The sequence below is a fragment of the Spermophilus citellus genome (assembly GCF_964194105.1).
Source record: "Spermophilus citellus genome assembly, chromosome: 3".
Lineage (NCBI taxonomy): Eukaryota > Metazoa > Chordata > Mammalia > Rodentia > Sciuridae > Spermophilus > Spermophilus citellus.
The window spans coordinates 19400901-19414020 of record NC_138184.1 but is presented as its reverse complement, the minus strand read 5'-3'; the positions used below and the strand labels follow the sequence as shown (position 1 = coordinate 19414020).

Here is a 13120-nt window from a genome sequence, read left to right as displayed (position 1 = left end):
AGATGGCTCTAGTGGGAACAGTGAGATCCAGCCTCCTAAGGCTGCCAGGGCCCAAGCAGACCTAGTAGGCACATGAGTGCTTAATAACAGGAGGTGTGCAAAAAATATGGAAGTGTTCTTTGCAGTTGTATGTCTTAAAGAAAACCAAGTGCTGGAGAAAGTCCCCAGCTGTGTGTTTGGGCTGATCCTCACCTGAGCAGCTCTATCAGCCGTTCCTCGAGGTACTTCTTGGTTCTGTTCAGGTCATCCAGGTCTGCGAGCATCTTCTGGTCATTTCTCTCCCGGTCTTTCGCCTCCTGGCAAAGTTTGTTGTAATACTCTTGGATTTTTATTGTGGCCTTTTCAAGTTCCTTCTGGGTCCTTGTGGAGGGACAGTGGTAAGTTTTCTTGATTAGCCACAACTTTCTACTTCCTGGTGCCTCTGGGCTCCCCCTGGCCTCTAATGAGGAGTCCTGCTGCCCTTTAAGCCTTCCCTCTGCACAGCAGGGAGCCCTTGGTGTCTGCTCACAGGTTGTGCATTACTCCAGAAACAAACTCTTCTTATCCTCCTTTCCAACACAAAAATGAAATTCTGGGAGGGTAAGGTGATCTTAAGTTGCTAGGTACAACTCAAGTGACCTGAACTCTGCACCCCTTGGGTCTTGGACAGGGACTAAGGCTGGAGAGGGGTCTGAGAGGCAAAGCTCTTGGGGTGATGATGTGGGAGGAGCAGGAAAAACAGGAGTCAGGACAGAAAGAAGAGGCACAGCTTCCTGGAGGTAGCTACAGAGGGGGCCCTAGCTCTCAGGTATCTTTGGTACTCTACACATGGGACATGGCCCTGAGCCCACAGCAGGACTACCCCTGAGAATACTCCAAGGCCCAGTGAACTCTGTTCTGAGTACTCTAGAATCTCTCAGTGTATGACAGAGGGTGCTGGCTGAACCAGGGTGTCTTCCCAAATTGGCCCATTGGCTACTCCCTATGGTGGTGGTTTCCAAGCTTCCTCTATAAACTTCCAGGCCCCACAAGACCTTCGTAAGAGCACACTTAAACAGAGGGCCTTGTAGAGAGGCTGGTTAGTACCTAACCTAACCTCATGTCCAGTGTAAAATTGTTAGAGTTGTTTATTAGACACTGCCCACCAAAATGAGCTCATGGGTACACAAGCACAACATAAACCAAACAATATCCAATCCTGGGAAGATGGAATGTGCAACTTTGAGTAGTTAAAACAAACGCTCTTAGATCTTACAAATAACCACTGTTAACAGCATTTTCAAAAGTACCACCAATTCAAGAGGTTCTCTCTATTATTTTTTTCCTTAAGATTGATTAATTATTTTCTTTTCTATTTTTAAAGTTAAAAATTGGAAACAAATAAAATGTAAGAGCAAATGAAGTTTATTTTTTGACAACTGCAACGAAACCTTATGTCAATAATGCTTTACAGGCATATGCCTGTAATCCCAGCAGCTCGGGAGGCTGAGGCAGAAGGATCAAGAGTTCAAAGCCAGCCTCAGTAAAATCCAGGTGTTAAGCATACAAAATAGGGATAGGGACGAGGCTCCGTGGTTGAGTGCCCCTGAGTTCAATCGAAAGGAAGGAAGGAAGGAAGGAAGGAAGGAAGGAAGGAAGGAAGGAAGGAAGGAAGGGAGGGAGGGAGGGAGGGAGGGAGGGAGGAAGGAAGGACGGACGGACGGACGAGCACAAAAGGATGGAAAAAGTTTAAAAGTTGAGTTTTTTTTAAATATTTAAATCATCAGAAGAACATGACTTGTCTAAGGGTAGCCAGGGTCCTACAGGATCCAAACACTGGAAAAAGCAGATGAGAAGAAATGCACATTTCCAGTTACTGAACATCAAACACTCTGGCTCTCTCACTGAGCCTGGACCTAGTCTAGAAGGCAAATGGTGACAGGAGGTCAGCAATGGCTAAAAAGGGAGGGACAAAGCCTCAGGACAACTGGGTACGCCTGTCTTTGCTGGTGACAATCCAGTTCCAACATACCCTGCCCTGTGTCAACAAGAAGACAGTTGATCCTGGTCCTTGGTACACTTGATTTCTTCATGGAGAAAATGGGTAAAAGAATACCTTCTTCGCAGAATGGATAGGGGGATTAAATAGCTAATTATGGATTGAGTATTCCTAATCCAAAATGTTCTGAAATCCACAAAGATTTCTGGTCCCAAGCATTTTGGATAAAGTATATTCAACTTGAACAAGCAAAGTAGTTAAAGTGGTGCCTGCAACATTTTAAGCATTATTTAAATGTTGACTATCATTATCCCTATTATTACTATGTCATAACTTTTAGCTCAGCTTAGTTTTCCCCAAGCATGTGGCTAGAGTGTGTCCTCCTTGTGGTCTGCAGCAAGCAGGAGCTAACGTCTCTGTGGCATACTTCTGGAACCTGCATTTTCGGAGTTTCTGGATTTCCTTGCAAAAGGATTTCTTCATTCTAGTATGAGTGGCTGAGTCTCTAAATGACTGCACCAAACGCCCCCTTCCCTGATAACCACCAGATGCTCTGTGGGTGGACTGAGTGACTCACCTTTCCAGGTTCTCCCGCAGGACAGCCCCCTCCTTGTCCTTCTTCAGCATGGCAGCCTGGCACTCTGAAAGATGGTTGCTGGTGCAGCTCAGCTTCTGTCCCATGTCTGCTTGGGAGGCCTGGAATGGGACATCAGGGAGAAGACACTCAGCATGCACAAATCCACCAGAGGTGCCACAGACCATCTAACCACCCCAGCTGGCAGGGTCCCTTGTAAAGGGAAAGGTTTTTTTATTGTTTTTTAAGTTCAAGAGGTCAAGACCCTCACTGCATATTTGTATGACACACTCCTCAGCACCAACTGCAACTGGTCATAGTGGTTGGAGGGGTGACAGAATCTCAAGAGTGATGCTAGAGGTTGAGTAGCAGGGAGCAGGATTCACTTGTGGCACCAATGCCACCCCTGTGCTGGCTCAGTTTATAATCAGTGGCTAGAGAATGTGACAGAGATGGCCAAGGTGCACAACTTCCTTCCGTCACTTGGCAGCTCAGCCAGACCTGCCCAGGGAGCAGGGACACAAACTCAGGGTGTTCACGAACTGATGACAGGGTGTCTGAACTGATGGAGACTTCAGCTTGGGAATGGGAAGGCTTACGAGGAGCCTTCTTAAATGGTCCAGTGAACCCAAACCAGATCTCTCCCTGCCAGGTCCACAGGGGGCCACAGCCCACCTTCAGCTTGCCCACAGCCTCCTCGGCGGCCTGCAGCTGCCGACCTCGTTCCTCAAGCTGGGCCCTGAGGCCTTTGCACTCCTCGCTGGAACTCTGGAAAGGATGAGAAAGAGATCATGAGAGATGGGCCCATGCTGAGACACCTTTGGCCTTATCACCCAAGTAAAAACTAGCCACGGCTCATTTCCTATACTGTCTTCTCAATAAGCTTTAGGCTCTACTGGTAACAAAAGACTTTCAGACTTACTAAGGAGAGAGACTTAGCTTGGTCCTCAAACTTAGAATTTAATTTCTGTGAAGGGAAAATGTGGCCTGTGAGTCTTATCTGGAGCTTCATGGGGCAGAGTGTCCTGGGGTGGGAGGCACTTCTGGGGAGGTGCGTGGAGCTGCCTAAGAATGGAGGGTGAGGAGTGGCCTGAGAGTGCAGAGGCCTTGAGGCAGACAGACTAGTGACAAGCACCCTGGCTTTGTTTTCTTGGAGCAGCCTCAGGCACGTGGTAACTGCTGACCTCACAAACTTGTCTGTCCCAAGGACCTTGTGAAAAACAGAGTCAGCTCCCTATACTGCATCTATGGGTAGAGCATCTGAAGGAACTGGGACCCAGAGACAGGACCTGAGCCAGGACCTGGCTCTCTATAGGGGTTTCCAGGGGCCAAGGCAGGGCTTGGAAACTAACATGCCCAATGGGGCTGGCATATATGAGTGCAAGAGGAAACCAGAGGATGCGTGCTGCTTTGAAGTGGGTAGCCACTGTCAAGCGCCTGCTGTCTGTTGCCATGTAGGAAAGCAGACAAAGGCTTTTAGATCTTGAGATTTCAAAAGAAGCCACAAAACTGAATTTGTAAACATCCTGCTCTTTAAATGTTGGCTACTCATTTAAAAACGTCTGTGTGGTCTAATCTCATCTGCCATGGCCTTGAGTTTAGACATACAGGGTAAGGCATCACTCCCCAGTATTCTGTTCCTAAGAAGTTCTTATAGAGAAGATGCTCCTGGAGCTATGACAGCAGGAGGGGACTGCCCCTGTTGGCCTGTACCTCAAGTATATTCTGTGGCCTTTACCTGTCTCTTGGCTGCAGGGACAGCCTCTCATGGACCCCAGATGGTGGAAGCTAGGATTACCTTCAGTCTGCTCTGATAGTCCATGATCTCAGTGCTCAACTGGAACTTGAGAGTGTCATGCTCCTGCTGTGCAGCTTCCCGAAGGCTCTGGGCCTGCTGCTCGGCCTGGGCCAGCTGGGCCTGCAGGCCAGGCAGGGAGCAGGCTGCCTCCTCGGCTGCCTTCAGCTTCTCCTGCAAGTTCTCCTTCTCTTGCTGCAGCCCGGCCACTTGGCGCTCCAGGCCCTCTCGCTCCCTCAAAGCTGCCTCTTTGGAGTCCCGGAGCTCCTGGGCAGCACAGGCCAGTGCTCCCTCCACCCGCTCCTTCTCTGCGGTCAGTGCGCAGACCTGGATGCCCAGCTCGGCCGTGTCGGTGTTAGCCCGGTGCAGTTGCTCTTGCAGTTCAGCGTGCTCCAGCTGGGCTTCCTCAGAGCTGCATTTTGCTTGGGTCAGTGCCTCCCGCAGGGCCTGCAGCTCCTGCTCTCTCTGCTGAGCTTCATCAGCCTTCTCTTCCTGCAGTGTCCCTTCCCGCTCTGAGCACTGCAGCAGCTCTTGGACGTGGGTCCTGTTGAGGGCTTCATTCTGCTCCTTTAGCTGCTGCACCAGGGTCTTGTGCTCCCTCAGAACTGCTTCAGCCACACACAACTGGCTCTGCACCTTGTCCTGGTCATCCAGGGCTGCTTGGAGCTTGGCCTGGAGCTCTACCACCTTAGCCTGCAGCCGTTGGGCCTCCCCCTGATGGATTTCCAGCTGCGCTTGAGATATGGCCAGCTGGACTGTGTCATCTTGGGGTGGGCCGAGCCCTTGCTGGCCTTCCTTTGTGGTGAGGGTCTCAATCAGCTGGGTCTGCTGGTGGCACTGGCTCTCTAGAGCTCTGAGCTCCTGGCTCTGGGCCTCTGCCATCTGCCGGCACTGTTCTGCCTCCTTCCGTAGCTGCTGGCACTCACCCTCCTTACTCTGCAGGGCAGCCTCCTTCTCTGCAACCTGGGCCTTCATGGTCTCCTTGGCCTTCCTTACAGCCAGGAGACTGGCCTCCATCTGGTCACCCAGCTGCCGGATGCTAGCCTGCTCAGCTTCCAGAGAGGCCAGGGAGCCCTGGATGGCTGCCTCCCGCTGCTGCAGGGCCTGGTAATCGGCCTGCAGGGCCTGCAGCTTGCCCTCCAGGAGCTGGTTGCGCTCAACCATGTTCTGCAACTCTTTCTGCAGCTCCCTGTTGGCCTGCTGGAGATCCTCCTCCTGAGTGCCCTGCTGCCCCTTAGCGCTGTCCATCTGTCCCTTCAGCAGGCACTGCTGCCCCTCCTCGGGCTTCTCAGAGGGCTGTTGCAAGGTGTTGTGCAGGGGGCCCAGGGACTCGTTCCTCTCACTGGTTGCGGGCTGCTCTGCGCTTGGCTGCTCAGCAAGCCGCTCCAACGTGCCCACCTTCTGGTTGAGGTGGTCCTTGTCCTGGATGAGCTGCTTCTTCTGCTCCTCCAGGTCGCTCACACGCTGATTCACCTGGGCCAGCTGGGTCTCCAGGAGCTGTAGCTGCCGGGTCTGCGACCTAGCCTCCTGCTCCAGCAGCTCCTTCTCTTCCCGCCGCCGCTGTTCTTCCTGTCTTACCCCTGCCAGCTCCTCCTTCAGGGAGCTCAAGTGGGCCAGTGACTCTTGCAGCTGTTGCTGGAGCAGGGCTACCTCCTGCCCCTTCCCAGACAGCTCTTCCTGGAGTGGGGCGATCTCCTTCACTTGTTGCTCCAGGCCAGCCACAGCCTCCTCCTTCAGTTGAAGCTCCTTGGCCAGCTGCTCCAGCTGGGCACTCTGCTGCTGGTTGAGCTCCTGGACCTTGGTGCTCTCCCTTTCTAGGGCCTGAAGCTTTTCCCCCAGCTCCTTGATCTTCAGGGTCGAGTCAGTGGGCATGTGTTCTTGCTGCCACTCCGTGTCCAGTGCTGGATCTGCCTTCTGCTCAGCCCTGGCCAGCCAGTTCGAGAGTCTGGTTAGAAGCTGATCCTTCTTGCCCAGGGAATCCCGTGCAGCCTCGAGCTCCCGTGCCAGGGGCTGCAGCAAGGCCTCCAGCTGCTGCAGAGTTGAGTGGCCATCTTCCTTCATGGCCACACCCAGCTCCAGGGCCTGTAGGCACATCTGCAACTCCTTCACAGTGTTCTGGGTAGCCTGGGTGACCTCGCACTGCTTCTGGAGCTCGGTAACCAGGCCCATGAGGCGGATGTTGTCCTCTGCCGCAGTGTGTCCCCTCTCCTTCTCCACCTGTAGCTGCTCCCCCTGTGTGCTGACCGCTGCCCTTAGCTCCTGGTTCTCCCTGTCCAGTTGCTGCACACGCTCCTGCAGTTGCTTCTCCCGCATCTCCAGCTGGTCCAGCTCTAGCCGCATCTCATCAAAGCCCTCCAGGGCCTCGTTGTTTAGGGGACTGCTCAGGTCAAAGCTGGAGGCCATTTCCTGAGCCTGGGTGGTGGGGGAACACAAAACACAAGTGGTTTTAGGGTAAAGCTACCTGAAGAAGCTTTTGAGTTCAATGAGAGCAGAAGTAAAAATAACTGACTTACAATGAGTCAACAAGCTATTCAAAGGACCAGAACAAAGCTTATGCCACAAGGAGATCAGCAATATATTCCAAAGCCATGAGGCCAGGTGTGTGAGCTCCCCTGACATGCACACATGCATTTCCTGTCTGGCCTCTTCAACAGAATGAATGGATGTTGGCTCTTAGACAATCTAAACTCAGTTATATTTAAACTGTTGCTTGCCCATTGTACCACACCCACCACCAGTGATAGTCTGTTTCTTTCAAGATCCATTAAAATCTTTAAACTTAAAAAAGACCTAAATGTATTTAATTGTAAAAACCTGAACTCTAGGAAGTAGTAGATATAACTTTAGAGGTTATTCTGCTCTGGCTGAAACAACGGGTATTTGAGGATATCACTCTTGAGTCACTAGGGGCAAGAATATACCCTGTTGACAAAATTGCAAGGCAATCCCCAGTGTTTTCAGCATTACCTGCAAGTAGCTGCTCACCAAACTGCTCATGCTGGAACTTCGGCTGGGGGGTTTCCATAGGTAAGCAGAAGAGCCGGCAGCCAGTGTCCTCCTGTGAGGTCACACAATAGACACACCTGTATTCAGAGTAGTAAACACACACATTCGTGCACAGACCTTGGTGGTCACTGTGTAACTAGGTGGTGGTAGGGGTCTGCTATGATTTGGACATGTGAACCCAAGAGTTCACCTGCTGGGAGTTTGGAATCTAGGGTGGCAATGATAAGAGGTGGTGAGACCTTTCCAAGGTGTGGCCTAATGGGAAGCCCTAGATCAACAGGGGGCATGCCCTTGGAAGGGACTGGGGAACCTTAGCTTCTGGCTTCCCATTTTAGAGATGTGATCGCTTGCTCCCACACATGGCTCCCACCACTGCCACCCACCATGCAGTGATGAAATCAGGGAGGCCCTTGCCAGAGTCTGAGCAATGCTGTTTGGGTTTTCAGACTCCAAAACTATGAGTTAAATAAACCCCTTTATAAAGTTAGCCTGCCTCAGATATTTCACTATAGTGATGCAGAATGGACTAACACAGGGACACTGCCTTCCCAGATACAGCGTAAAGAGGTAAAACCCAACACCTTCCACTGAACAGCACATCTATGTTGGTCCGTGACACCGACTCCATAGTTATAGTTTAAACATCATGGCTTCCCTCCACTGCCAAAAAAGAATTAAGTAAACATATTTTCCAATTTTTGTTTAAATTTTCTTTGAGCTTTTAGTGCCTGCCCTGATCAATCATATAGTGAGGAGCAAGTAGAAGTCAATTTGGTTAAAAAGGTCACTCTGTGTTTGGGGCTTATGATCATCACTTTACATTACACATATATATTGTGGCTGGAAGATCTGCTTCTAGATCATGTAACCACATTGGACAATGTAGATAGAGAATATTTACTTTACAGCAGAAAGGTATATTGGCTAGCTAGCATGAGTCTAGAAATACAAAGACTGTGTAGTAACTTGTTTAGCAGGAACACTGCAATCTAAACACAGTTTTACCCCATCAGAATTATCATATATGACCTACAAATTATTGTATGGTCAAACTCGATATTCTCCACAACCCAGCAATTATCCTTGTCAGTATCTATCCCAAAGATAGTTGCATGTGTGCATAAGGAGATAAAGAGGGATGTTTGGGAAACACTGTAACCGTGGAAAAAGTGGAATCAGCCTAACTCTATAGCTAGGGAATCAGATATGCAGTGGTTACTCACACAGCAGAATACTCTATACCATGGGTCAGCATTCTTCTCTTGTAAAGGGCCAGACAATAAATAACTTGGGCTTGTGGTAGTATATGGTCTCTGTACAATTCAGCTATCACTGTGGCATGAGAGCAACCACAGACAATATGTAAACAGATGGCAAAGTTGGGTTCCACAAGGCCCTGGGGGCTGTGATTTGCTCATTCCTGCTCTATAACCATAGAACTCCACAGGCAAACACAGAACAGGCTGAAGTAAAAACTTCAGAACAGGCTGAAGCAAAAAAGGCAAGTGGTGAAGGGTTGTTATCTCATGATACAATGTGTGCCTATTTAAAAAATATACGTAAACAAAACTATGTACAGTCAAAACATTTATGGACACGCACATAGTAAAAAACAAGAACATTTGGAAATTGCACGCATCAACGATGGGGCTGTAACCACATCTGGAAAGGGAGAAAAGGAAAAGAGGAAGATGGCAGTGGAGTGGGGCTTTTAGCTGAATGTATGGCATTTTATTTCTGAAAAGCCCCAACAAGCACCCACCTGAAGGGACTCGCAGTGGCTGAGGATGGGACAATTTAAGTTTCAAAATGAATAATGACATCGACAGAACGCAACCCACTGAATCAAGTGTGAATTCTGAGTCAGTACGGATATAAATGAATAAATAAACGAGGAAGAAGGAAAAGGTCTCCCTTATGGCAGAATGCCAACAATAATGAAGAAAGAATGATGGAGTTAGAAAATCAGTGTGATGGTAATCACTGCTTCAGGTTAAGACTTCTCAGGATGCTGAAGCTACTAGAGGAGAGACATTTGGGAAAGAGGATACTAGGAATCTCAAAGAATCTCCCCATAGGACACATGCTGATTACATTACCTGGCATATACTATTTTAATGAAACCAATCAACATCATGTGCCTCCGGATATACTGGGCTGAGAAGGACACAACATTTGAGGTATTTCTGCAAAAAATGCTTGACCTAATCTAACAACAAAGAAACATCAGACAAACTGAAATGAAGGGATGATTTAAAAAATAACTAGCCTGTACTTTTCAAAAATGCTAGCAACACGAGAGGCAAAGAAGAGAAACAGTTCCAAGTTAAAGGGAACTAGAGAGGCAGATCACTGCAACATGTGATCCTGGACTGGATCTTGGATTATAAAAGACATGGAAACAATTTGTAAAGTATGAGTAAAGTCCATAGAAAAGACAGCAATATCCTACCAGTGTTAATTTTTTAATTTTAATAACTATACTTAGGTACTTAAGAGAACAGGGAAATCAAGCCTGCAACTTCCTTTCAAATGGCTTAGGAAATAAACCAGCCTATACATATAAAGAGAAAGAAAAATAAACAATTGCAATAAAATATTAACAACTGGGGACCGGGATGAAGGCCAGATAAGTACTCTGTACTATTTTTGCAACATTTAAAACATTCTATAATGACTCAAAATTAAAGTTTAATGTGGCCAAATGTTTGAGATGAAATCTTGGTGGTTGCTATATGGCTATCATATTAGAATCAGTACTCTTCCTTACATAGAAAGGTGTAATTTCCTAATAAACTATAGGAGTATTGAAATTAGAAAATTCTATTAGCAGAAAGCAAAACACAATAATGAATGTTAGCTTGAGTTCAACCAGAGTCTGGTGCCTAGGCCCTGCTGCCCACCAGCTCCTCTACCCTCTGATCCTGTTTCCTCACACTGTGAGCTCTCTGATGGTGTGCTCATCACACCTTGGCTGGCTTGCTGACCTTCAGACAGAAAAAAAGGAGGGACAGCAATCTTTCCAGCAACCCTGACAAGAGATAAGATGGGACTTTTGTTCCCTTTCCTACAACTGAAATAGCCTCCGTGACAATGGGCAAACACAATGGGGAAAAGCCCAGATCCACCTCCCTTACTCCCACACCAACAAGTCCCTTAAAATTTCTAAAAATCCTAAGCCTCACATCGCTACTGACTCATACCACATGGCCAATTAGGCTGGGTTATGGTTGGAGCCTTTAGATGTTATCTTAGTCACGACTCACCAAAGTCTGCAAAATTAACAGGCAGAAGGGGTGCAAACCTGGATGCAATTTACTGAGCAAGCAAAATTGCTTTGAGTGGATTGGTGGCTGTCTTCAACACTTCAAACATCTCTTTCCCTGACTTTTTTTTTTTAATCTTTATTTTTTTTAATTTTTATGCGGTGCTAAGGCTTGAACCCGGTGCCTCATGCCTGGTAGGTGAATGCTCTATCTCTGAGCCACAACCCCAGCCCTGTCTCTCCCTGACTTTTTAAACCAGTGATTCCTCTAAGTACCTGGCAAATGTTGGCCAGGCAGCATCCAAATCATAGCCTCTCGATGCCAGGTCAAACTGAACCTCAGTCAATTCATAGAGTTGGCCCACGATGTCAGAGCTCAGCTTTGGCTTCAGAAAGGGGCTTCTTGCATAGTACCAGTCGCTGGAGGAAAACAAAATGTGTGGGTTACTAAATTAACAAAAGACACACATGTAAACCAATTTCATTTTCACTGTAGGAGTATGTAACTCTGAAATAAGCCTGTTCTTCATCAAAGAAATCACTACCATGATCTGGATGTTTATTCACTTATTACTTATACCTATTTCTCAAAGAGGATGTGAAAAGCCTTAAATCTCAGTTACTTGCCAAGAAATGGCAATTTTGGCTGACAGAACACTTCCCTTTTGAAAAGTAATCTTACCTTCTATTCCTTTCAAGAGCTAAATATGAGACACCGAGCTAGCTCACTGCTAATTTCTGTTCAGACACCAGTTTAAAAGCCAAGCAACAGCTACCTAGCCAGAAATATCAACTGAGCTTAGAGGCAGAGGTTGTTTTGTTTCACATGAAGCAACAAAAACTAAAAAAGATAATGCTGATGAGGACTGTGATGGCTGATGTCTGAGGACTGTGATGAAGCCAAGCTGTTCATAATGATCTTCACCAAACATCTAGAGAAAACTACTCTTCAAATCAAACAGGCAAATGTTTTCAACTCACACAACTCACAAGACCTGTCACCAGCAAAAGAAGTCTGTCCTTAAGCTATTCAACCTTGAAGGTGACAAATGAAACAAAACATCCTCTCATGATAGATTTTTTTTTAATTCAAAAGTGATTTCTTTAATTAACTAGAACATTCCTAGGGAGAGGTGAGGCACTGCTGGTAAATGGATGCTGGGAAACCCAAAGAGGTCTAGCTGTAGTGGCTGGTCTGCAGCTCCTAATCTAGTGCCCATTCCTCACACTCTCAATCCAGTCTCTCTCCTCCCTCTTCTCTTCCTGACTAAGGCTGACACAGACAACCTGGGCCCTGCAGCAGCTCACACCCTTAGCCACCCCTCATGCTCTCCAGGAAGCCCAGATACACTGGTAGGTGCTGACTGCTGCAGCAGGTGAGGACCCAGGTTCAGTGGAGTTCAAAACCCAACAGGCAGTTCTACTGAGAGGCCAAGGTTGCAACTGTCCTCAGACACTGACATCCAAAAGCCGCCACCCGTAGAGAAAACTGCCTGGCACTGTGAGTTAGGAGACCTGGCTGTAAGCTCTGACTCCACAGCTCAGCTCAGGGGGGCCTAGAGAAAGGCGTTTAATTGGACTGAGTTCCCTTTTCTCGCCTGTACAAACTCAGGGCTGCCTGCCCCCCATGCTCAAGGACTGTGGTAGGAGGGGCAGAGAAGAACGATGGATGTGGAAGGACGCAGCAGGTGTCTGCTACAGGTGACATGAATGGGTACTACTAGAGGAGCTGTCATTGTTATTAAGAAGGGATGTCAGTTCGTATCTCAGTGGTATAGGGTGAAACTGTCCTGCATTTACCTGGTCACTTTGGTATTCATGAAGCACTGTTGTAAGGTGTCTGCCAACCTCTGATGCACCAAAGAGTAGCGAATAAAGGCTCTTCCTTTCCCCAGAGATGTTCGAAGCTAGACAAAGCAGATTACGTAGAGAGGAAGAGCTGTTAGCTGACTCCAAATACAGACCTGGCCCAAGGGAGGACTTGCAAAAACCAGACACAGGGCAGAACACCTCGTTCAATTCTACCCTACACAGTGGCTTCACTCATGTCCCTCAAAGGACACAAAGCACTTGATAATGTCACTCCAGAGTGAGGCCTGCAGTAGGTCAATTCTTGCAGGTCTTCATTTGACAATAATCGAGAGGCCTGCAGTCGTGTGAAGGAAGATATATGAATGAGATGCTCTCAAATCCTTGTGGATTCTATTAGAATGACATTCTCCCTCCTATGCTCCATCAGAATTCCTGGGTCAAACATGAAACTCTTTAATTTGGAATGTTAATTTGGAATCGAAGGAATGGTATGAGTTGGCTACTGTTGGGCTTGTTTTTAAGGTGTTTGGGGGCAGGTACAGGGAAGAAGCCTCAGGGGCTTCGCTGGGGCACATGGAAAAAAGGAAGAGAGGGCAAAGGCAGAGGAGGAGGGGGGGGTTCACCATGTATAATATCCTCCTCTGTCCCCATAAAACAATGCATAAAATTCACACGACTGTCAGCACTTCCCTGGTTGCTTTGGTTTCTTTT

At 47.9% G+C, this 13120-nt stretch overlaps 1 protein-coding gene across 3 annotated transcripts in view; it reads right to left on the bottom strand.

The window, feature by feature from the left end:
* The window catches only part of FYCO1 (FYVE and coiled-coil domain autophagy adaptor 1), a 75501-nt gene that overhangs the window by 43526 nt on the left and 18855 nt on the right, over positions 1–13120 (bottom strand). For all 3 annotated transcript variants that reach the window (XM_081284880.1, XM_081284881.1, XM_081284882.1), the window contains exons 5-11: positions 12398–12504; positions 10874–11017; positions 7294–7384; positions 4330–6738; positions 3207–3299; positions 2535–2653; positions 193–360 (exon numbers count right to left, since the gene is read on the bottom strand). In XM_081284880.1, the coding sequence (XP_081141006.1) occupies positions 193–360; positions 2535–2653; positions 3207–3299; positions 4330–6738; positions 7294–7384; positions 10874–11017; positions 12398–12504 (3131 nt within the window). The remainder of the gene's footprint in view (positions 1–192; positions 361–2534; positions 2654–3206; positions 3300–4329; positions 6739–7293; positions 7385–10873; positions 11018–12397; positions 12505–13120) is intronic.